The following is a 25250-nucleotide window of genomic DNA, read 5'->3' as shown; positions in this document are numbered from 1 at the left end:
TAAAACAATTTATAATATTTCTTGTAATCCCAAATCCACTGTGTAAAACATACATATGCATCACAGAAGCCCATAACCCATGATCCCATCGTTTTAACAAATAAGCATTAACATTCACACTGACTGTGTGTTTGGCCGTCACTCAGTCTTTACCAGCCCGCTGATGTGTGTCTGCACTGAGATCTTCCCTCTTTAAATGAATTGTGTCGAGGGAGAAAAAAATCCAAGAAATAAAACGAGTTAATGGAGTGAATCAATGAGATTCCATTAGCCAGTGAACCACACAGGAATACACAAACACACACACATATAAAGACACGCACACACACTGAGCACTTAGTGTAATAGCTAAAGACTCGACGTAGATGCTGGCTAATCAGGCTAATGCTGTTCCACTCGTGAACAACTGCAGGTATATGAGTTCAAGAAGGACACTGGACTGTGGATGGACATTTGTTTGTGTATTTGATATTGACTTTCTTTGGAAGCCAATGTTTATTTGGAGGTCTTTATAGGCATCAGTGTGTTGAGCTGAGAAGTACTGTTCAGTCTGCCTTGATCCAGAGTAACATATCACAACAACATCTGGCCATATTGTCATGAAATATTCATATTCACAGCTCCAGTGGGCACTCTTAAAATAGTTCTGCCATCCTCTAACAGTTTGGAGATAGTTTGGCAATCTTTCACATGTTAAGGCTTAGCTTTCAGTATCGAAACCGTATTGGACAGAATACAGAAGACATTAGTTTAGCTTTAGCACATTCATGTTCTCCACAGGATCCAAATATATACATTAATCAAATTATTTATAAATAAAACTCCCCAGAGAAACCCCACAATAAAGGAAGAGCAACTGAGCCTTCCTTTTGCACCAACATCAGGCAAAAATGTGATTATTTTATGAGAGCACAACACATAGAGAGATAACAGAAAAATGCTGGGAGAAAGGAAGGGGGATTTGCATGCATCACTCCGGACTCAAATAGGCAACCATGAATTGCATATTCATGGTTGCTGCCTTAAAGGAGAAATTCTGGCATATTTCAAACTGCATATTTACCATACATTTTTTATTATTATGAACCATCCCCAATGCAGTTTTGAGTCCAAATAGATATTTTTCCAGCTAAATCTACTGTTTTTTCCGGTGCAACCAGAGAATGCATATTTGTCTTTTTTACTGGATTTTTAAAGGAATGTGAACATGCTGTATTTTTTTTTTACATCATACATTGTAAAATCAAACAGGAGCTTTGCAGAGAGTGATGACTTATATCTGCAGATTTTTCTCATCAAGAGGAAAATAAAAATGGTGCTTAAAACTGAGGTAAAGATTGCTGGTTCTATATCTGTTTAATGGACGTGTCGTCTCTCTCTGCCCACGCTGCAGATCTCAGTGCATCTGAAGGAAGGCACAGACTGTCTGGCCACCTTGAAGAATAAGCCTCAGCTCCACAGCCTGGTGGCCAAGCAGCTCTGCCAGAACATCTCTGGCAAGAACACCATCATCTTCACAGGGCCGTCCATCACCAGCCTCGGACTCTTCACCGAATTCAGCAAACAAGGTACACAAACAAATGATAACATCAGAAATCTGTTGCTCTGTCTTTGTAATACTGTTTAAATAAAACACCTTTTGTTTTCTAACTTCCTTCTCCTCTTCTGTCATCTCTCAACCTCTACCTTTTTCTGCTTTGGTGCACAGAGTGTAGTCGATCTCCCCTACTACCTTAATACTTTGTTTGTTTGTCTTTAGTCGTGTTGTTGTGACGAAAGCGTCAAACACTTAAAGGTGGGGTGGGTAATTTTGGAGAAACCAGCTCGAGTGCACTAGAATTTGAAAATACACAGCCGGAAAAAATCTGCCACTTCCTTACAGAGCCCCTCCTCCAACACACACGAACGCGCACATGACCAATGAGGGCACGAGATAAGTTTGTGCACTGATGGAAGGCTGACAGGCAGGTAGGCCATCCAGTTACTTTAGCCGGGCCGGCTAAAATGATTGGTCGTGCTTTTTACAGAGCTACGGCTTCCACAGATGACATTTTTTTATGGATTTGTTGTCAAAGCACTTTAGATATTCATTGCTATCGGGATGTTAAGAGCATTCCATGGAATATAACAAAAAGTGTATCTCGAGCCGGTTTCTCAAACTTACCTACTCCACCTTTAAGAGAAGACAGACTGTTGCATTTCCCTTTCAAACTTGACTTCACAGCACTAAAGTATGCAGTCAGAATGATTCACTTTTTTTCTACATCTGTCCTTGTGCCCCAAGTGAAACATCTTAATCACATGGGGAGTGTGTAAAAGCACAAGCATGACTCATATGGCAATGCAAACATACGCTAGTAGACCGTATTGTATTTGTCATGTTATGCTTTTGTTTTACAGCTTGGGACCTAAACGTTTCTAAAACCAGTTAAAATGTTTTAAGAAAGTTGCTTGACATTGTAAAGAACAGGCATTATGTCTACATGTAATTCCTAAGAAACAATCCAAGCAATTTGCCACTCTTTTGATTTCATTGATAATTTGTACTTCTTTTAAGAATAATCCATCTTGACGACTGAATCTTAACTGTAGGGTCTTGTCGGGATGGATGTTTTTTTTCTTTGCAAGATTAACCATCCTGCGATGCACTGCTGTAGACTGTTAATTGTCTTTTTACGCGTAATACATCAAGGGAGATTCAGCTAGAAGTACTTTGCTTTTTCATAGCTACAAAATAAATCAATAAAAAGCAGACACTTTAATAAGACACCATTTACAGTATAACACCTGACAACAAGAACCTCTGAATCCAAACAGGCTTTTTTGTCTTTCTGTTACTTACAGCAGTGCTTCTCAAACTTTTTTCAGTCATGTACCCCCTTTGAAACATTTTCTCAGCCAAGTACCCCCTGACCGACACCAAAAATGTTTGATCGAAAAAGCCTATACAAATATTTCCAATATAGTGATGTTCATTTCATTTCATCCCTTTATTTAGACAGATAGGTCCCTTGAGATCATGGATCTCTTTTACAAGGGAGACCTGCATCAATTTAGTTCCACATGAAACATAAAAACAACATAAAAACAAACAATAGAGGACATCATATTTACATATTCACCAACACTTACAAACACCCATAGTGTCAGAAAGCATCTCGTGCAGACGTGCCTTAAAAACATTCAGAGAAATAAAATTGCTCAATTTCAATTATTGCTGAAGATTGTTCCAAGCAAGTGGAGCTGCGCACATAAAAGCTGTCTTACCTAAGACAGTCCTTACTCTTGGTACATCTAACAAGACTACATCCTGCGATCTCAGACAGTAGCTGCTTGCAACTTTCTGCTTTACCAGAGAACAGATGTAATACGGGAGTTTGCCCAACATAGCTTTATAAATAAAAGTGTACCAGTGACTGAGCCTCCGTACAGAGAGTGATGGTAAACCTGCCTTGGTATACAGTGTACAGTGATGTGTAAGCGCTTTACAATTTGTGACAAATCTCAAAGCACTGTGATACGCAGCATCCAATTTGCTCAGGTAATTGGCAGGTGCATTCATATACAACAAATCACCATAGTCCAGCACAGGTAAAAAGGTCACAGTGACTAGCCTTTTCCTGGCCTCAAGCGAGAAACAGGACTTGTTTCTAAAAAAGAACCCTAGCCTAACCCTCAGTTTTTTAAGCAGGTTATTGACATGAAGTTTAAAAGAGAGACAATCATCAAGCCAGATACCAAGGTATTTGTAACAGGCAACAACTTCAAGTTTTGTTCCTTGCGTAGTTACAATATCTAAAACAGGCTCTGGTGTCTTTTTTGCTTTTGAAAAGAGCATTACCTTGGTTTTATCCACATTTAAAAGAAGCTTTAATTCAGAGAGCTGAGTCTGAATAGTGTTAAAAACAGCCTGTAATTTAACAACAGCCTCTTTAATGGAGGGACCTGCACAATACATCACAGTATCATCCACATAAAAATGTAAAGTAGCTTCATCCACATTATCACCTACGCTGTTAATATATATGGAGAATAAAAGTGGTCCTAAAACAAAACCTTGTGGTACACCATTAGAAATGTTTAACCACTCAGAAGACAGTCCATCAAAATGAACACATTGGGACCTTTCAGAGAGGTAGTTCACAAACCACCCCACTGCATGGCTGGATATGCCAATACTGAGTAGCCTCTGCTTTAAAATGCGATGATCAACGGTGTCAAACGCTTTGGAAAGGTCAATAAACAGAGCTGCACAACTCTGCTTATTATCCAAAATACTAGTAATGTCATTTACCACTTTCATTGTGGCAGTGATGGTGCTGTGTCTCTTTCTGAAACCTGACTGATGTCTAGACAGGATATCATTTATACATAAAAACTCCTTTACTTGTTCACTCACAAGTCGTTCGAGCACCTTAGCCAGAACTGACAATTTGGAGATTGGCCTAAAGTTATTTAAAATAGTTGCCTCCCCTCCTTTCAGTAAAGGCAAGACATAAGCAGACTTCCATACTTTTGGAATTGTATTTGTGCTGAGGGAGAGGTTAAAAAGAGAAGTAAGAGGTGGAGCAATAAAATCTGCAGCTATCTTTAAAAAGAAAGGTTCTAAGTTGTCCGGGCCAGCCGGTTTCCTAGGATCTAACTTGGATAATGCTTCATGAACAATACCAATAGTTAAAGGAGTAAAACTGAAAGGGTTTTCCAGACCACATTGTTCAGAGTTAAGGATTGGAGCGTTCACAGAAGCAGAAGTACAGTCAGTGACAGAATCAAACAGAGAGCCACAAGACACAAAATGCTTATTAAAGCAATTTAGCATAGTAGCCCTGTCTGATATAATGCCAGATGCTGTGGTGAGGCACGGAGGTAGCTCATTTGGGATATCACCAGTGGGAATCAATTTTATGGCTTTCCAAAATGTCCTAGGATTATTCAGGTTTTCTGTGGTAACTGACAAATAGTACTTTGATTTAGCACTTTTTATTTGAGATGTGAAGCTATTTCTTAGCTGTCTAAAGCGTAGCCATTCTACCTCTGAGCCTGATTTCCTAGCCTTAGCCCAAGCATTATTTCTCTCATGAAGTAGACTGGACAGCTCAGCAGAAAACCAGGGATTGTTTCGTCCCTTCACTCTAAATTTACGCAGAGGTGCATGTCTATCTATAATTTTCATAAAACCAAGATAAAAATAAGACCATGCAGTTCTCATTCATAACACTCCGTTCGATGTCTCACTATGGGATGCGCCTCATCGCGGAGCAAACAATCTCATTACGCCAATCCTGATTGGCTGGTGATCTTGACGTCAGCGTCAGGGAATTCACCCCCTATAAGTAGCTTGCGCCACGACGCATGCGTCATTCAAACACCTCTTCTCGCTTCAGAGCACATCTCTATAGTAGCCGGACAAGCTTAACGGTCCACAGACTGAACACAAATATAACCATTTCGGTCGACGGGCGCTCGCCGGCTACTCCTTCTGCTTCGCAAGAAGACGGTAATACTAACGCCAGTTAGTATTAAAATCGACCTCGCCGTTTCTTTCACCGGAAAGTAAGGTAAGGTTTTGATTTTTCTCAAGCTAGCTACGCACCTGTTGCTAGCAAGCTTCCCCTTACTACCGACACCACGGTAGCGAGGACGCTTTTCTTTTTCTCTCTCACGGAGGAGAAAAGGATTAGAAGTATATTGACACACCAGTCAATATTCTTTGAGAACAAAGGACCCACACCATCCCTTTTTCTCCGGATTAAGGACGGGTTGGTAACACTTTTTCTCTCAACGACGTACCTGTTACGAGCGGGTCCTCTCCACGCCACGAGGCGAACAAGATGGACGCCTCTCCCCCTCACACCAGAGGAGTCAGGGACTCGGAGGCTCGGTCATGCGGCTGCGGGTTGAAGATAGCAGGCACAAACTCACACCAGGTCTGCTCGTCCTGCCTCGGGCTGGAACACGCCCAGGAGGCTATCGACAACCCCGGCTCGTGCGGGCATTGTGCCCGTTTCACCCGAAAGAGCCTCCACCGACGGCTTGCACACCAAGCTAGCTTGTTGGAACAGGACTCCCTCATGTCCACTGATTCGCCGTTTGGCAATCAAGACACGGGGGCGTCCGCCGCAGAGACTGAGCCCCTCACTGTGTCGGTCTGGGGCTCACTAACAGCGGCAGCTGCGGAACCGGGATCCCACGCCGTGTCAGGCCGGGACCCGGTGGCGGCAAGAGACGCGGGAACAGAGCCCCACGCCTCACCAGGCGGGAGCTCCCGGCGAGACCTCACCATGGTCTCGCCCGCGGAGGATGTCCTGGAATTAGACTACATGGAGGACGAAGAGGACACCTCTGAGTTCCTCCTGTCTGATTCGGATGAGCAAGAAGAAGATATCTTCATGTCATCGGCTCAAACGGCAAAGCCGGGAGCGATGGCTGCTCTCCCGGGCGATAGCACACCAGCTTCGCCCTGTCTGAGCATGGACCTGCAGGCCGCGTGTCAGCGCGCTGCGTCCAGGCTAGACATCCCGTGGCCCGAAATGGCCAAGGAGACCGCCAGGTCCCGTTACGAGGGGAAACATTCTCCCCAAGCAACGAGGACAAGGAGGCAACTCCTCCCGGTCTTCCCGGAGATGTTGGATGAGGTGTCGGTCTCGTGGAGGGACCGACCCTTTAGCAACAAGGCCCCAATCCAGGGTGCCTCCTCCCTAGACTGCGACGGTATGGAGAGGCTCGGCCTGCTCCGCATACCGCCGATGGAACTGCTGGTGGCAGCCCACCTCCTACCGAGGATGGGCCCGTCACCAAGCAGGAACCCCACACTGCCAGCGAAGGTGGACCGTTTCCAGTCGACCATGACTGAACGGTCCTACAGAGCCGCAGCGTTGTCCGCCAGGGCTCTGGACGCAGCTCTGTGAGGATATGTCGAGTAATCCTGGACCGGCCGTTCTGGACAAGTTGGCCGCGGTCACAGACATTTGTCTCCGTGTCCAACGCTGCGCCGTCCAGGCCACGGGCAAAACAATGGGGATCATGGTGGTGCAGGAAAGAGCTCAACCTCACCAACCTCCCAGACCGGGAAAAGGAGGATGTGCTTGACATGCCCATCGTTCCCGAGGGGATTTTCGGCTCCGCTCTTGCCTCCATGCAGAGGAGATGCGAGTCGAAAAAGAAGGAGGACGAGGCCCTCCACCTCTGCCTCCCTCGAAGGGCCCAGCTGCTGCCTTCGCAGCGGCAGCCCTTCGTCCAAGCTGCCCCGAACCCTGCTCGGTTCAAAATACCAAAAACGCAGAGGTCGCAGTCCGCCCCGAGTCCCCAGCCCAGGCAGGGGACGAGGGCGAGCTGGCCTAGAAAATCTCCGGTTCCGGCTGCAGCCCAGGCGCAGCCAACCCAGAATTTCGGCCAGCAGTCGAGGAAGAAGGCGAGCGGCGTGACAGCCCCTCCTTCTCCCCTCTGTGACAGAGCTGGAAGTCTGCGGTTCCCCAGCTCTAAATGTGTTCCCGCCGCCTCGAGAGATGCCTCAACACCATCCTCAAGTCCGCATAAACACATGTCACACAATTATTGATTTTTCTGTCATAAAACATTTTCCGCTGACGCATCCAGGCTTCGAGCCAAGGGCGCAGCTCGAAAAAATGAAAAGAAAAACAATAAACAGTCCGTCAACTGTTCCCCTTCTGAGAGCAGCTATGGCCTCTCTCAAAGGGCGGACAATTGACGGGTCTGTGAAGGCACCACCGTCACGCGCATGCGCAGTGCCGGCTGGGGCTGTAAAGGCACCACCGTCACGCGCATGCGCAGTGCCGGCTGGGGCTGTAAAGGCACCACCGTCACGCACATGCGCAGTACCGGCTGGGGCTGTAAAGGCACCACCGTCACGCACATGCGCAGTGCCGGCTGAGGCTGTAAAGGCACCACCGTCACGCGCATGCGCAGTGCCGGCTGGGGCTGTAAAGGCACCACCGTCACACGCATGCGCAGTGCCGGCTGGGGTCGTGAAGGCACCACCGTCACGCACATGCGCAGTGCCGGCTGGAGCTGTAAAGGCACCACCGTCACGCGCATGCACAGTGCCGGCTGGGGTCGTGAAGGCACCACCGTCACGCGCATGCGCAGTGCCGGCTGGGGTCGTGAAGGCACCACCGTCACGCGCATGCGTAGTGCCGGCTGGAGCCGTAAGGGCATCACCGCCACACGCCTGCGCTGTGTCGGTGGGGATTGTCGAAATGGGGCACCACAGTGCTCAGACACTGGAGGGCCCCATAACACAACAAATAGAGACTCAGAGGGGAAGAGACGTGACATCTCAGCTGGCTCTAAGGAGCATACAGCGGGAGATGCTCACGACATCTGCTTGGGTTTCTCAAGACAGTTACACGGAGCTACAGACTCCAAGTCACCGTCACCCCCCCTCGCTTCTCGGGCATTCTGCATTCGCAGGCCCGAGGAGAGTCAGCCCATATTCTGGAGAGAGAGATTCTCTCACTCCTAGAAAAGAGGGCTATATCTATTGTACCCGCCGAGCAGAGTCAGGGCGGCTTCTATTCCAAGTACTTCCTCGTTCCCAAACGGGGAGGGAACGGAATTCGGCCAATACTTGATTTGAGGGCTCTGAACAAATATCTAAAAAGATATAAGTTCAGAATGCTCACTCACACATCTCTGCTGCGGCTCGTGCGACAAGACGACTAGTTTACATCAGTCGACCTGAAAGATGCGTATTTTCACATCCCAGTATATTACTCACACAGGAAATATCTGAGATTCGCATTTCAGGGGATCTGTTATGAATATAGAGTACTCCCCTTGGATCTGTTCGCATCGAAAGACAACGCTCAATGTCAGCTGTCCTTTTCGATGCGTGATCTAAATGCACCGTTAGGCGTGGATGCACTCGCGCACGATTGGCCCCCGGGCCTTCTGTACGCGTTCCCACCCCTGGCTCTGATACCCCCAACTCTGGCCAGAGTGAGAGAGCAACGTCACACACTTATCCTGATAGCTCCGCACTGGCCAGCTATGTACTGGCTAGCGGAGATATATCAGCTGCTGTGCGGGCAGCCATGGCAGCTCCCACTACGCAGGGACATACTGTCCCAAGCGGGGGGGGCGATCTTTCACCCACACCCAGAGCGCTTGGCTCTATGGGCCTGGCCCGTGAGTGGTACAATCTGAATACAGTGTGACATGAAGCTGACCCTGGCAGCTGCCAAGCGAGCCAGTGGCACTCATGCGCTATCTGTACAGTCTTCATGCACTCAGTTCGCCCCAGGGCAAACAGAGTGTGGTTGAAGCCCAACCCTGCCTTTATTTTAAGGCGGTTGGTTCAGGTACCACATTTGACATTGAGGCATCCTCCCCGCAACTGTATTCCTCCGGGGAACAGCGGCCGGATTTGCCGTGTCCAGCCCGTGCTTTACGTACGTACAGGGACAGATCAAGGGTGCTTCATCATAATGACCAACCCCTTGTGTCCTGGGCTAACCCTTATAAGGGCAAGCCTGTTACTAAGCAACGGCTCTCCCACTGGTTTGTGGAAGCAATTGCTTTGGGGCCCATACGAGTCAGAGTTCGCAGGCACCCTCGGGTCCGCGAGCTCTTTCGACTCAGGGTCTGGCTGCATCCTGGGCTCTGTCCAGGATATCTCCCATCCAAGACATTGGTGCAGCGGCGAGCTGGTCCTCGCCGCTCACTTTTGTCCGCCTCTTAACAGGCTGGACGTTCTGCTCCCAGTGTGACTCAAGCAGTGCTGGGCAACTGGTTGAGTCAGAGCTCTACCTGTTAAGTTCTGGTTGGTTTGGTGATTTTCGAGATAAGCTCGTCTGACAATACGGGAGCTACAATTTCCCATAGTGAGACATTGAACGGAGTGTTATGAATGAGAACTATAGGTTACTTACGTAACCCCAGTTCTCAGAGTAACATGAAGTGAGATGTCTCACCAGACGGCCCTCCTTGCTATGGTGAAGCGAGAAGAGGTGCTTATTTTGAATGACGCATGCGTCGTGGCGCAAGCTACTTATAGGGGGTAAATTCCCTGACGCTGACGTCAAGATCACCAGCCAATCAGGATTGGCGTAATGAGATTGATGCTTCTGTTTGCTCCGCGATGAGGCGCATCCCATAGTGAGACATCTCACTTCATGTCATTCTGAGAACTGGGGTTACTTAAGTAACCTATAGTTTCCACATCAGCACACAGATTGATTTTACCCCAATCAAAATCAAACAGATCATGTAAAAAACCCTGCTCCACAAAGTGTTTTTTGTCTCTCTTTGTGATGATACGTGGTTTAACCTTTTGGACCTTAGTGTCCCTAATTGTGGCTACAACACAGTGGTCACTCACATCATTAGCAAATACTCCCACAGATGAGTATTTATGTGGAACATTTGTTAAAATTAGATCAATTAAGGAGGATTTATTTGGGGACTTAATATTTGGGCGAGTAGGACTGTCTATAATCTGGGTCAAATTCAAAGAGGTACACAGGTTTTTAAAATCCTCTGACACAGAAGTTAACCAGCCCCAATTAAAATCACCAAGCAGCACTATTTCCTTGTAGAAAAGTTGTGATAACAGTTTTGCCAATGACGATAAAGAGTCCTTGACAGCCGAGGGGGCCCTGTAGCAGCCCACCACCATGACCTGTTGACCCTTTGTTACCTCAATATTCACGGCAAAAAATTCTAGCTGTTTACTAACAGATTTGGAAACCATATTAGTTACACAAAACTTATTTTTCACATAAATGGCAACGCCACCACCTTTTTTAGGCCGGTCAGTACGATATACACTGTAACCATTTATGTAAATGTCAGAGGCCAAAATGGATTTATCTAGCCACGTTTCTGATAAGACAATGACATCAGCATCAGTCGAACTCGCCCAAATACGGAAAAAATCTAATTTAGGTAACAGACTACGCACATTTAAATGAATTAAACCTAGCCCAGATCTAGATATAAAATCAGCAGGAGTAGCTATTTGACTAATACTGCTAGGTGGACCTGGATTTGGCTGTACATTTCCTGATAGTAACAACAATAAAAATACTAGGGATGCACGATATTGGTTTTTTGAAACCGATACCGATAACTTCCTGCTTCTCAATACTGATACCGATAACAAAAAAATGTTTACGCCACTAATTATTTTAACGCATGTGTATTTTTTTTCCTCGGCCGCCCCGTAGTTTCAGAGCGCATCGAGTTTAAAATACCATCTACAAGCTGATGCTGACAGCCCCGCTCCTGTCGCCTGCTTGTGGCAGACCACACTTCCACGCTCACCGGCAGGCACCGACTGGCCATCTGGAGGACCGGGAGGGTGTGTGTATGTGTGGCCTGAGCGAGTGAGAGAGAGACCTTACGTGCATTGTTGTTGTTAGCAGCTGGTGCTAGCTAGCTGCGCTAACGGATATACGGAGCTGTTTAAATGAAAACAGAGGAGCGACATTTCGCCACAACTGCGCCGAGCACTTGACTTTATGCAGGAAGCCAGACAGTGGGACATTGTACGAAAAGTCAGCACACTCAGCACGGATAGTGCGCAACATGATTGCAGCGTCCAGGCAGCTCCGGTTCGAGCATATGCCTTGAGTTGCACATAGCTCCAACGCCTATACCACCGACGACATGTTTGTTTACTGTCCTGGCTTCACGAGTTAGGGAGCGCTGGATTTGTGAAAAACTCCCCTCTTCCTAAACCACTAATACAGGGGTGCCCAACCTTTTTTTAACCGAGAGCTACTTTTAAAGTTGCCAGTCTGCTGAGATCTACCAGTCCAAATAGAGAGGCGTAGCCATTACTACCAGGTAAATACACACTTCTACTTGTATAAAACTGACCTTTGTACGATTAATACTTAATAAAATACTGCAGATCCTTTATCTTACCTCTTTCTAATCTACACACATACAAGTATTTAACTGAAGTTACACAACAGTGTTGTTGATACGGAGTTGGAGTTTATTCACACGTCACACAGTGGGTAATGTTTTCAAGAAACATTGTACAGTGCTGCCACATATGACACAGGGAAAAAAGAAAATACTCTGAACCCTTTCTTTGCCATTATATAAAAATAGTGTTGCTACAAAAGTATAAATTAGGCTTACTAATAAGACAACTCAGATCTGAAGCTACACAGGAATCTGCTGCCAAAGTGCAATAAAAAAGACAAAATTAATAGAATCAAACCCTTTTTTTGTTGCATTTTAGTAGAGTATAAAAATAAATGCCTTTAAAATAGGATGCAAGCAACACTAGTTTCTTAACCTGAATTGATAATAGACTATAATCAATTTAAGTTTGCATTCTTATACCATTTTGTACAATAATTATAATGAATGAGTTCAAACAAATTAAAACGTACAGCTGATTAATAACGTATCTAACTTGAGTTTTTATTATACAGTATCAAAAACCTGTTGAAATGCTACTGTTATTTTTACTGTCCCCCAAAAGCGCGTCGGCAGCCTCCAGGAAAGCTTCTTTCACAACTTCGCCGTCTTTGAAAGACTTGATAAGAACGTGACTGACACGATAAGATGCTATGGAGCAGCCTTGCTCTTGTTGTTGGGCCTGGTGAAAATGGGCTGCTGTGCATTTAGCTGTGCTTTCAGGCCCCTCCCCTTTTTGGAGCGTAGGGCAGAATTAGGAGGGAATTCCGTCTCGTAGCGTTTGTGCACTGTTTTGAAATGCTCGCATTGCAGATGAGACAGATGGACTTTGAATTGGAATAGATACAAAAATAATCATCCTCCCACTCGGAGTGAAAATTATATATTTTGGGCTTTTTTGCTTCTGCCATAATTGCGGTCTTGTGTGGACTGTCACTCCTGTTCACACGGACAACATCAGCTAAATAGTGCCCACCATAGATACAGCCCGTGGCTGTTGGGCAGTGGGCACCATAGATATATAAACATGTTTATATATATCTATGGTGCCCACTGCCCAACAGCCACGCCCAGACACATGGGGTCACGCCGGCCAATCACAAAGCTTTGATGCGTTCAAGTGCATTATTCTGGCACAGGAAGATTATGTTACAGGACATTAACGATAAAACAGAATATTGTTGTTCTATTTTGACCCCCAAAACACACCAGGAGCGTCTGCGCCGCGTTACGTTGCGGCTGCGCCACGCTGCGACCTCCTCCTGCGACAACACACACCAGACGCGTTTCAAAACGTTGCGGAAGCGGAGCGTCGTGTGTGCAGCCTCGCAGTTGTTGTTGATTGTGTATGTAATACAATTTATAATACATAGTTTTGTCTGACAAATGACTGCCAAATTATTCTTGTCTGTCCTCACAATTTATCTGACTATAAATGCAAGGTTTTCCACCACAGCATACTGTATTTAAACATTATTGAGAGTATTTTGGGTAGTTGTTATAACACATGAATAAAAACAAATTATAATACAAAAATATAATATCATTATAAAGAGTTAAACACAACTGTATTGATCCCTGGGCGAAATTCACAAGATAAAGTATAGTTAAAAAACCAATATTTATAAAAATATAAATACAAAATAATAATAATATAATAATCTTGATATAGGAAATAAGATCTTACTTTATTGTGAAATGCAAGTTTACTGAACAGTTTTTTAACGACTTTCACAAGATGTTAAACTACTGAATGGCTCTGTACTGTACCTACAAGTATTGATTAACTTTAAAACATTAATATGTAGTTGTTACCTTCCACTCCACAAACTGCAGCGACTAAAAACCAGGCCTTGTCCTTTCTGATGTTGTCCTTGTAAAAAGCATTGGTTACATCATATACAATTGTGTGTTTCTCCACTTCCATTATGAACACCTCGTCGTCCATGGTGCGTTTCGTAGTGGAGGTGTTGTGGGGTCTGCTAAATTAGTATATGTGGGGGATGGGCCTGGCCCGGATGCTCACCTTTCCACTTCCTGCGAGGGGGGGGCTGCCTGCCCGACTTTATCTTACGGCTGCGCCGCGGCAAAAATAGGATTCATCCTAATTTTAGAGAAGCGCTGCGCCGAGCCGCTTCTGGGACGCGTCTGAGCCGTAACGCGGCGCGTGTGGTGTAATAGCACCCATTGTCTAGAGTGGCCGCGATCCTTACGACCGCCGCGGCGCGGCCGTAACACGACGCAGACGCTCCTGGTGTGTTTTGGGGGTTAGACACATCTCGCGATCGACTGGAAATCTCCCCGCGATCGACCGGTCGATCGCGATCGACTGGTTGGGCACCCCTACACTAATACCACAGTACTGGCAAAACGGGAGGAGCCGAGTGAAAAACAAGCGCCCCTCATCCCAATCCACCCACACCGCAGTATTTTTTTCTTTTTTTTTACCCAAAAAATATATTGTATATTATCGGGGCTATTCATACTGGTATCGGGTTTATCGGGATGACGTCATAATTCCTAATATCGGACCGATAATTATCGTGCATCCCTACAAAATACCAAGCACCTTTTCCTCTTAATCAACACACATACATTGTCAGCTGTTCTAGAGTCACCAGCAAACTTCGCGAAAGTGAGATTAGAGTTTAAAAAACAATTCTGTAGGACAATCGTGGCAGGCCTGTGAGAAAGACAAACATTTTCCTAATGAATGTCCGTGACAGTGCAACCAGCAATTGTTTGTGCAACACCTCCGAAACTGTACAGGGGATGTCCACTGCGGGCGGCAGAACATACCCGAATCCAGTAGATTCCCTCAGTGTGTGATTTATTAACTCCTTTACAACAAACTATGGATATTTTCATTTTATGCATGAAAAAAGAAAACAAATTTAAACTGATTTTTCAAAGGAGTTTTTCAACTAAAATAATATCTGTTTAACAAACCAATGAACAAAATGATATATTATGCAAAACTATAAAATACAATACACCAATTTGACATGTTTATATGAGGACCCCCTTGGTGGTTCTAGGAATATTTTATATAAAATTGTGTTTTCTATTTAACTTATTGTACTAAGATTATTTTTGTAATCATGCATGGCATTTTTTTAATTCATTTTATTTATTTATTTTATAAATCTCACGTACCCCCTGCAGTACCCAAACGTACCCCTAGGGGTCCGCGTACCCCCATTTGTGAATCACTGAGTTATGGAGCAAATTGCGATATTTCATGCTGATAATTTATCTTTGAAGATTGTTTCCACAGAGCTCTGATTTTCATGCTCATTATACCAAAGGCACATTTTATGAAGACATTATAATCCTGTTGTGGTTAGGGCGAGTCACATTTAGATACTCTTCAGTGACCCCTATTGTAATAATAGCAGATATGGGACAATGTCAACATGCCATAAAAGGATAAAAATGACTGAATAGGGGAGGAAGAGAAAAAACAATCAACATAACAGATGTGACTCTTTTGACGATATCATCAGGGCAAGTATTTACATTCACTATATATATATATATCTATATACATATCACAAATGCTCTTTCGCTAAACAATTAGAGACGAGCCATTTTAAACTCAATTGGGCAGAGCCGCAGTACGCCAAGACAAGAAAAAACAAGTCAAAAAAATCAAATCAATATTTGTCTTCATAATTAGCTACCATGAGGCATTCAGCCAAAAATCTGTCCTGAGCTTTTGAAGGCATTGTCCGCCATTTTGTCTTTCTTTCATCCTGGATTTATGAGCAGAGTTAATCATCTCTAAAGCACTTACTCTGGGCCGCACACATACAAAAATGTACTGTACAGATACAAATCTTACTCCAAATTGAGATCATTAACTAATCAGCAGCACTCAGCCGCATGATTGTTCTGCCACTGCTCATCCATGTAAGAAATGAACAAATTGAATGGGTGGAAAGCATGGGCGTAGGAAGCATCCTGAATGTGGGGGGGACATTTGTAATGGGGGGTCGCCCCCCACGGGAAAAAAAATAGATTTCCTATATTCTGGTGCATTTTAACAGGTGGTTTGATACTTTTATGTGGCTATACTAGGATGAGGAAAATGATGGGTACATTTTGCAATTTCATCCAGTAGTAAAGAAAGGAAACATATTTGATTATTAATTCAGAGCCGTCTTTGAATTAATAAAAAGCAGTTTAAATGCTCATTTTTTTGTACATTTATATACAACAATAACAATATTGTGCATTGAGAGATATTGTTGTGGAGAGCCATTTATATATAAATCGCAAAATACATTTGTGAATCCTTCTGTGAGCATTTATTAATATTGAGACTGATCTGACTCCATACAGATGTTAAGTTCACCTAGGAATGGTATCATTGACTTAAATGTTCAAATAAATGTTGCTCTTCTGTCTATATTGGTCATATGATGCCCCTTGACTGAAATGTTTCCTGTTCAATATCCCCACTGATTTCCTTAACATTCTGGGATCACAATTTACTCTAAACTGTCATTTCCCTTTCATCACTCACCTCAGCAATGGACCTCTCTCCACTGTCCCTGTGTTCTGCCTCTGCCTCACTCTCAAGCGCCTAGATATCAAGAGAGGTGGTGAAGTGATCATTATTTATTGAGCAGTATACTCTTTCACATTGAATCATAACAAGTCATACTGAATGTAAATACAACTGACTCTAAAGTAAGTCCCAGTCTGTGACATTGGACATTTTGAAGACTCAAAGTCCCAAGCATTAGGTAGAATATTAGCTAGTCTATGTAATGTGCACAGAAAATAAATAGTTAACTGAATACTGGGATGGAAATTGCCTATAAGCACTCAGTAAAACATAAACACACACAAAGAGCTTCTGAATGATAAGAAGTATAATTAAAACATAATGCACATTACCATTTTGAGAGAGAGTACCTAAGAACTCAGAAAATAATCTCTTATCGAACTGAGGCAGTAAAACACACTGACTGCGTCTGACATGTTATGATCATATTGGGGATATGGTGTTTACATGAGCACAGAGAGATCGGGTTATTCATGTTCCCTGTTTACATGATAAATACTAGTAACCTGGCATTTTGATGCCTTTTCTCATCTAAACTATTCAGCATTTGTATCTCTCTATCATGACATAAAGACAAAACTCCTCTCAAGAAGTGAGACGCCGCCGCCATCACTGTTGTTAACTGATTAACTGCTACCAGCTGATGACTTACTTTCCTCTTCTTTGAAAAAAATGTTCTTATGTCCATGTTGTTTGGGGGAGAAAACATATCAAACCAAGAGATCGTCAGCTTTGATTTTCGCTGTATTAACCATTTCCTGAACATTTGGTGTGTGTGTCTTTTACTGCCTTACCTCCGCTACCGGCATCGCTTCATACAACAGGTCTGAGCTGTCCAACTATGACAACACTCCTTGAACATGCGCGCGCTATGTGAGAATCTACCTTGGTACAAAGTAGCAGTGAAAACATGGTAGGCTACGGAGTTTCATTGATTTGGGCATTCTCTCAATAAGCAAGTGGAATGGATTTGATAGTGAAGCACTGACACAGCGCTCTACAAAGTGCGGCGAGTGGATAGACCAATTCACGGACTTTCCACATGGTAAAAGTGGGGGGGTCTAAACGAATCATTTGAAAAAGTGGGGGGGACTTGTCCCACCCTCATATAATGGCTGCGACGCCCATGGTGGAAAGACAAAAGACAAGGGAAGGACAGAGGCTGTATGAAAATAAGAGAGTACAGCTGTGAGAGAGATAAGCACTGTGCAGGAGTTTGCTCTCCTAGTTGTGGTTCAACTCAACAAATACTCATATCTGAGAATCTGCAATTGCCAAGAAGTATCCAAATAACTGCTGATTATCTCTCCTTCATCTACCCAATTCATTAATGGACTATTGTTTCAGTTAAGGATGAACACTTTTTATCATTGATGTTACTAGGGCAACTAACAATTGTATTACTTGAATTTCTTCCACCGAATTGTTGGTTATTTCTTTAATTAATCGATGACACTTTGGTCTTTAAATATCACAAACTAGTCTAAGAAAAGAAATGGCCATTTCAATTTCTGAAAGCCCAAGTTGACATGTTCAGATGTCTTGTTTTGCCCGACCAAAAATTCAACGAATATGTATTTTTATATCATGGGAAAATTATAAAAGAAAGCAACGATTTGAGAAGTTGAAATCAGGAATTGTTTGCAATCCTTAGGAAAATAATATCAAATGATGAACTAATCATCCAAATAAATAATTTGTATGTTTACCAACTCATGGGTTAATTTACTAATCATTTAATCTTAAATTGGTGTTGTATTCATACGTACCTATACAAAATGTTTCTCACATCTGTGAAAATACTAATAGAATATCTCTGTGTTACAAAGTGATTCGTACAGATGTTAAGATGTCTTTGCGTTGATCCCTCTCCAGATATCTACTGCTGTGGCCTGCTGAGCACCAGGAAGAGCGACTGCACAGGTCTACCACAGAACATGTTGGTGTGCAGCTCCACGCCAGCACAGCGCGGCCAATCACGAGTCATGATGAAGGGCAGCATGTCGCTGATCAGCTGGTACAACAAGGGACACTTCAGGTTCCTCACCAACGCTTATCCCCCAACAAAACAAGGTAAACTGCTCTCCTGCACCCAGAACTAAAGGTGTATGTGTCTCACTGAATCATCAATATTTAAAGGCTTTTAGTTCTGACAATATGCATTAGTGCACACGTTTTTCAGTGAAAATAAGCTTACCGTCAGCTCTGGATGTTACCATCAGGTGAAATTGGCAAATGCTTAAGTATTCATGTCAGGGAAAATCAATGAGAGCTTCTAATCCATGATAATCCATTTCCAGGAGCGGAAGCATCATGATATTCTCACATAGTCTAATCCAGTGGTTCCCAAACTTTTTGTGCCCAAAGTAAAAATCTCAAGGCACACCTATTGTGCAAAATAGCCCTTATAACATGTGTTATCACTCATATCATGTAAAATATCTGTAAATGTGCATAATTATTTACTAATGCCAAATAAATAAACTATATTACTCATGAAATATTTATTAACGAAATATTTCAGAAATTAATTTGAAACTTTATCAAATTAGGCTTCATCAAAGCAGCGACACACTCATTTAAACCAGACAGGTCACAACATTAAAAATGAGGCAAAGGAAACTCAGCAGAAATTCAGCACAGAGAACTGTCAATGCAAGGAAGCGGCATTGTCCATGGTCCTGAACTACAAATTATAAATGTAACATTTCAGCAATCAGCATTGAAACATGTGCTATTGTAAATATTTTTGCCGATTTACAAATTAGTGAGATACATGTGCCTGTCGGGGCGCGCAGATTTTTGTAATCCTTGGTGGCACTGAGGAGAGGGCCACTCGCAAGTCCTGTTCAACAGAGAGCCGTGACCTCCTGTTGTTCTTCATGTAAACCAGAGTAGAGAACGCCAACTCCAGAGATGGGGTTGTTACTAAAAAAAATGTAATATATTACATATTACTTTTAAAAAAGTAATATATTACACTACTTCGTTACTATCTACATAAAGTAACTCGTTACTTTACACGTTGCTTTACTCGCCGAGCACGTACGAACTGCGCATGCGTGAGTGGCAATAACTTTCCTTACCAGCAGGCGGTGGTAGTGTGTATTTGTCATTCAAAACAGGCAACAACCGGAAGACAGAGAAGAAGAACAGGCTACGTGATATAAACAAACAACAAATAGCGTGTGCGGTAGCTTCACCTTAGCATGTGTTCTTTGCAGGTGTGTGTTGAGGTTTGACGTGGTGTTTACAGCAGTGGATAACAGCTTCTGGCCTGGACAGTTTGCACCTCACCGTCACATTCCTGTCTATTCTTCGGACGAACTCAAAATAATGGGCATACCTCCACCCCTCTAAAGTTATCGCTGACTCAGCCATGTTTATGCAGCACTGCACGTGGAGATGTGGACGCACAAGTCGCGCAGATTACGTACATATAAACCTACAAAGTACTGATATAGTAAATAAAAAAAATATTATTTTTGTGTAGTTGTATATTGCAATAATAAAGTATGGTTGTCACAAAATCCCACGGCACACCCGGACTTGCCTCACGGCACACCGTTTGGGAACCACTGGTCTAATCCACCCTCGTTGGAAGCGTTTTGTTCGGTCTTAAACTCAGTTGAAAGGCTGCAATCTGTTTGAATGACGAATGTGGAAGGCAAGCCCCAGATCAATTAAACTGTTATTGTCTATGATTGATTTCCCCCCGTGTGTGTGTGTGCGTGCGTGCGTGCGTGTGCGCGCTCAGGGAGCCTCTCGTCTCCCACTCAGGTCACATCTAAACAACGGGGGGGGGGGGGTGTGCAAGTGATGTTCACTCTGTACTAAAAGGAGAACTAAATGAGTTTCCAATACAATCAATAAGGATTATAAATAAAAACAATTGTTTTCTTCTGATGACACACATTACATTATAACAGTTAACACTGCAAATTAAAAAAAATGATCCTAGGTTGGCGAGAGTAAAAACAAGTTGAATGTTAGATTTACATCATATAATTTATGTCTGAACGTGACTCCTAAGCTCAGTCAGATACATATCCATCAATCAATCAATCAATGTTTATTTATATAGCCCAATATCACAAATGTTACATACAGACGCTTCAGCAAGCGTGTTGGTTAAAAACTAAAGTCTGGATTTAGTTCACGGCTCTCTTAACTAGGTGATGAGATGTAAAATAAAGTATATACTGCAACTCCAATTCTCATTTGGAAGGGATTTTGCCAGACAGTTATGGTCAAGGAGGTAAATTAGAGAAGAGTCTCAACATACGTAATAGTGGGTCATTATACTATTCGGGTACAACATTTGCACCGTAAAATCTGACCCCAGAACAGATGATGTGTTTTCCTTGGTAAAATATCTGAAGCAAACACCAATAACAGTGGAGCATTCAGTCATGTAGGAAATGTTATTAGTTATACATGTGTAACCACTAACATTATTAATGGCTACATTTACATGTCCCCATTATCGTGCACGCTGGCTCACTGTCACGGCTTACTGCGACTCAAATGGAACGGAGCCATTGTTAATGTTATTAGTTTCCCCTGTGCGTTTCCTGCTGTGAATAAGACCCATTACTGAGTAAACAAAGCAGCCCTGCAGGGAGCAGAGGATGAATGAACCCGCTGCTTTCCCTCTCCCCTTCAGTTGGCCCCATAGTCTTAAGAAAACGAGTCTCCTCAGTGGGATCTGCTGTCTGTGTCTCACTCTCATTTTGTGCTGTGTTTGTTTGTGGCAGGTATCATCATTAAGAGGAAAAGTGGGGAGATCACTTGTCCCCTGGCTGTTGAGGCCTTTGCTGCGCACCTCAGCTACATCTGCAAATATGACGACAAGTACAGCAAGTATGTACAGCATAGCAAGTTGATTCATGATGTTAATGTGACAGTGTAACATTTTACCTGCTTTCTTGCCTAAATCAATCCTATTTTAGACGGAACATGACATACTTCCCTTAAAGCAACATACTGTTGTATATCCTTACCTTTTCTGTTATGACCATTGGCTTAAGGTGACCAAGGTGACTCAACGTAGAGAAATATGCTGTATTTGAATGAAAATGTGTTGGTTGTTACCTCATAACAATTAATTTTATTTGAGCTCAATTAGTTGATTGACCATACTTGATTTTGACAATCAATACATCGATTAAGATATGTTTCAATACTATTCAACTTCTCCAATTTGATGATTTGCTGCTTTTTCTCAATTTCTCCTTTGCATTTTTGGCATTGAAGGATATCAGAAATTGTAATTTTTCGGTATTTCGGGAATGTCCTTGCAACACAATAGATTTTGCTATGAACTGACAATACTCAGTTACCTAAATAGCTCTTTTGCCAGTGTTACAGTACATTCATCATGTCACAAAACACAAAGTAAAAACTCTGTATCCTTTTTGCCCCTGCTTGTAATCAGCCGCATTTTGAGGTCTTTATTGATAAGAATTGACTTGCCATTATCATGTTTTCTTGACACTTGTTCAGCAAAAATATATATTTTCCTCCCACAGGTACTTTATCTTTCATAAGCCTAACAAGACCTGGCAGCAGGTGTTCTGGTTGAGCATCAGCATCGCCATCAACAACGCGTACATCCTCTACAAGATGTCCGACGCCTACACGGTTAAACGCTACAGCCGAGCGCAGTTTGGAGAGAGACTGGTCAGGGAGCTGCTGGATTTAGACGACTGCTCTCCCACACAGTGAGGAGGAGGACGGCAGCAACAGAAACATACACACACACACACACACACACAAACACACACTTACACTTCATAACAGTTGTACAGACTCTGAAGTCTGTGTTTATGTGATAATACTGAAGCAGTGCCAAGTCTATGTCTCTCTTCTACTAGTTGTTTTCGGTGGTACTGTAAATATTCATTAACACACAGCTGCACTGTACACAGAATAATGAGCCATGGGACATTACACATAACTCAATTGCAACTTTTAACCAAACAAATGTACTAAGGATGTGTCACCAGGAGCTATTTCACAGGCAGAGATGCAGACGGAAACAATGAAGGAGCAATTCAACCTTAAATGATGTCAGCTTCCAGTTTTTAAAGAGAGTGAAGGCTCAAACATGAACTTGTCAGGCTAAAAGGCTTCATGTATCTCGATGTAAACTCTGCAAAAAACACCTGTGATCGTGAAACAAGAGCTTAGTAAACCAGGACTATAGTGTGTTCACACGCTGCATGCATAAAGAATCTGGATTGTGATGTTTCCTTGTTTGGTGTGAAAATGATTTCTGCTGGAAGTGTGTGTGTGTGTGTGTGTGTGTGTGTGTGTGTGTGTGTGTGTGTGTGTGTGTGTGTGTGTGTGTGTGTGTGTGTGTGTGTGTGTGTGTGTGTGTGTGTGTGTGTGTGTGTGTGTGTGTGTGTGTGTGTGTGTGTGTGTGTGTGTGTGTGTGTGTGTGTGTGTGTGTGTGTGTGTGTGTGTGTGTGTGTGTGTGTGTGTGTGTGTGTGTGTGTGTGTGTGTGTGTGTGTGTGTGTGTGTGTGTGTGTGTGTGTGTGTGTGTGTGTGTGTGTGTGTGTGTGTGTGTGTGTGTGTGTGTGTGTGTGTGTGTGTGTGTATTTAGCAAGTGGAACTGCCATTTGTGTGCTCGACGTTGAGCCTGAGGATGTAAATGTACGGCTATTGTGACCCAGATGTGTCGTGTTGCTGCATACTGTACTCGCTAGAGGAAGACTGTCAGGTGACGTAAAGCCACACACAGCAGTGTAAATACCCTCCTGCTTAAAACAAGTCCAAACGTTTTTAAAAATAGATTTTATTTGAATATATTTTAAAGAACTTTAAAGAAATGTTGCATATATATGTATGATGTTCAATATCTTCGACTCAAAGGCAACGATTACAGTTTGGGAAGATCAAAAACATTCTTAGGTTCTATTTATTAAGAGTTTAGCACTTAAACTCTCAACTAGTCTGTTGTTCCTGTGGTCTTATCAGATTTGACTGACAACATAAAGTAATATTGATAAATCCTGATGGATGCTCTAAAATACGTGACTCCACCTACTTCAAACCAGTGAGAAGAGCACGAATACAAATATCAAACTTCTCTTGTAAAAAATAACGTGTTCCAACTGCCACACCTGCAATCTACTTCTGAATCAACACTTTCTAAGACAGACAACCTCTAATTGGTCTGTTTAATTACTCAAGTAGTTAACTGTGCTTTGCGTGGTACAACAAGCTCAAAATTGCCTTGATTTGATGTTATATAAGCCAGTGTTGCTAAGCAACAAGTACAATCTTGCCGAATGGGCAGAGCTTTGGACAATATTGGTTGGCAAGATGTGTGTTCAGGAAGAAAAAACCAAACCCAAATAGCTGGTGGTTTACAAGCTGTCCCAAAAAAAACAAATCTTAATGTAAATAGAAGACTATGTGTGCCCTAATCTCATCAGGAAGTCCAGAAAGTAACACATGCATTTAGAACTGGATCGATGTTATTTATCATAACAATTGCAAGAAAATCGAAATCTTGTTTATTATTCATGTTTTTAAGGAATTATCTTATGTCTCTATTCAGAAGTGGAAGCAAGGAAACATTTATTTCTTCAAGCAGCCCATTTCTTGCCAAGTCACAGATTTACACCTGCCACCCCGCATCCAGCCAATGGAAGTGTGAGTGGAGAGGCGAGTGTTTATTATCTGATTAAATTGCACTTACTGTCTTCGGATCATATACCACACTGCTGTCTGTAGCTTTAATGAGTTATCCGCAGTCCACTGTGCTTTATTCAACGTGTCATGCAGTACACATGTTATTGCAGTGCTTGCATCGCGCTGTGAAGATTTTAGCTGAAGGGTTTTGATGTGTGCTTGCTTAATGAGCATGGTTCGATGTGTGAATAGATATAACAGTGAGATGATGGTGGCAGGCTCATGCACTTTCCAATCACAGTCATGCACTTTGAGGAGAGTTGTATAGCAACATGTTTACTAGATAATCCTTTTACTTTTGAACCCTGTGGTAGTATCCACCGCTCTAAAAAAATTGATTGATAAGTTCTGTAAATATACATATATAATTGGAGTATATTAAAAAAAAAAATGAGGTAAGACTGAAAATTAATGACTATAACCAAAACAGAAACGTTTCCACTTTAGATCTAGAGTACAAGGTGAAGTATGTATGTGTATATTTTGTTTACAAATTATTGCACTGAGTGTTTGTCCATTATCACTCTGTCACTGAGACTCAAGATTGTGATTTTTTTAACTTTTTCACTAATCCAAAGCATTGCTGTTGTCATTGTTGCTCTTGTGTCTTATCACTGTTCACCTAACACTAACACTGTCAACCCCCGTCCTGTCCTGTGTTTGTCAACCGTGGTTTTATGACGTGAATGTCCACAAATTACACAGATGTTTAAAAATTGATGAGATCGTATTATTGAAATGAAGAACAAGTGTTTCTGCAATTTTAGAAACACCTCTTGTCTGTGCAAATGTCCTTTGTTTGTGAATAAAGGAAAAATCCACACTGCTGAAAAAATCTTAAATCAGTTTAAAAGAGTAACTTAATACCTTGGTGAATATTAGTAGAATTAGATAGCTCTCTTCCGCAAAACAACCCTTTAATGGTATTTTTCATATTCCCAATAACAAACGTGATGTTTCGCAAAGAATTTGTCAAAAGTAACTTCAGTGATATTAAATATAAGAATTGACTTATTTAATATCAATAATCACTAAGATCTAAAATCCATGAAATAAAGAGCAGAGGAACTAATTTCTCCA

At 42.8% G+C, this 25250-nt stretch overlaps 1 protein-coding gene across 1 annotated transcript in view; it reads left to right on the top strand.

The window, feature by feature from the left end:
- Positions 1 to 22875, top strand: part of LOC117560829 (piggyBac transposable element-derived protein 5-like) — a 35050-nt gene extending 12175 nt beyond the window's left edge. The window contains exons 4-7 of the mRNA XM_034237900.1: positions 1394 to 1568; positions 18344 to 18541; positions 21226 to 21331; positions 22000 to 22875. Coding sequence (XP_034093791.1) covers positions 1394 to 1568; positions 18344 to 18541; positions 21226 to 21331; positions 22000 to 22195 — 675 coding nt within the window. The 3' untranslated portion in view covers positions 22196 to 22875. The remainder of the gene's footprint in view (positions 1 to 1393; positions 1569 to 18343; positions 18542 to 21225; positions 21332 to 21999) is intronic.
- Positions 22876 to 25250: the final 2375 nt, after the last annotated feature.

This window comes from Gymnodraco acuticeps, unplaced genomic scaffold, assembly GCF_902827175.1.
Source record: "Gymnodraco acuticeps unplaced genomic scaffold, fGymAcu1.1, whole genome shotgun sequence".
In the NCBI taxonomy this organism is placed as follows: Eukaryota; Metazoa; Chordata; class Actinopteri; order Perciformes; family Bathydraconidae; genus Gymnodraco; species Gymnodraco acuticeps.
Note: the sequence above shows the minus strand (reverse complement) of the source record. Positions and strands in the feature narration are given on the sequence as shown.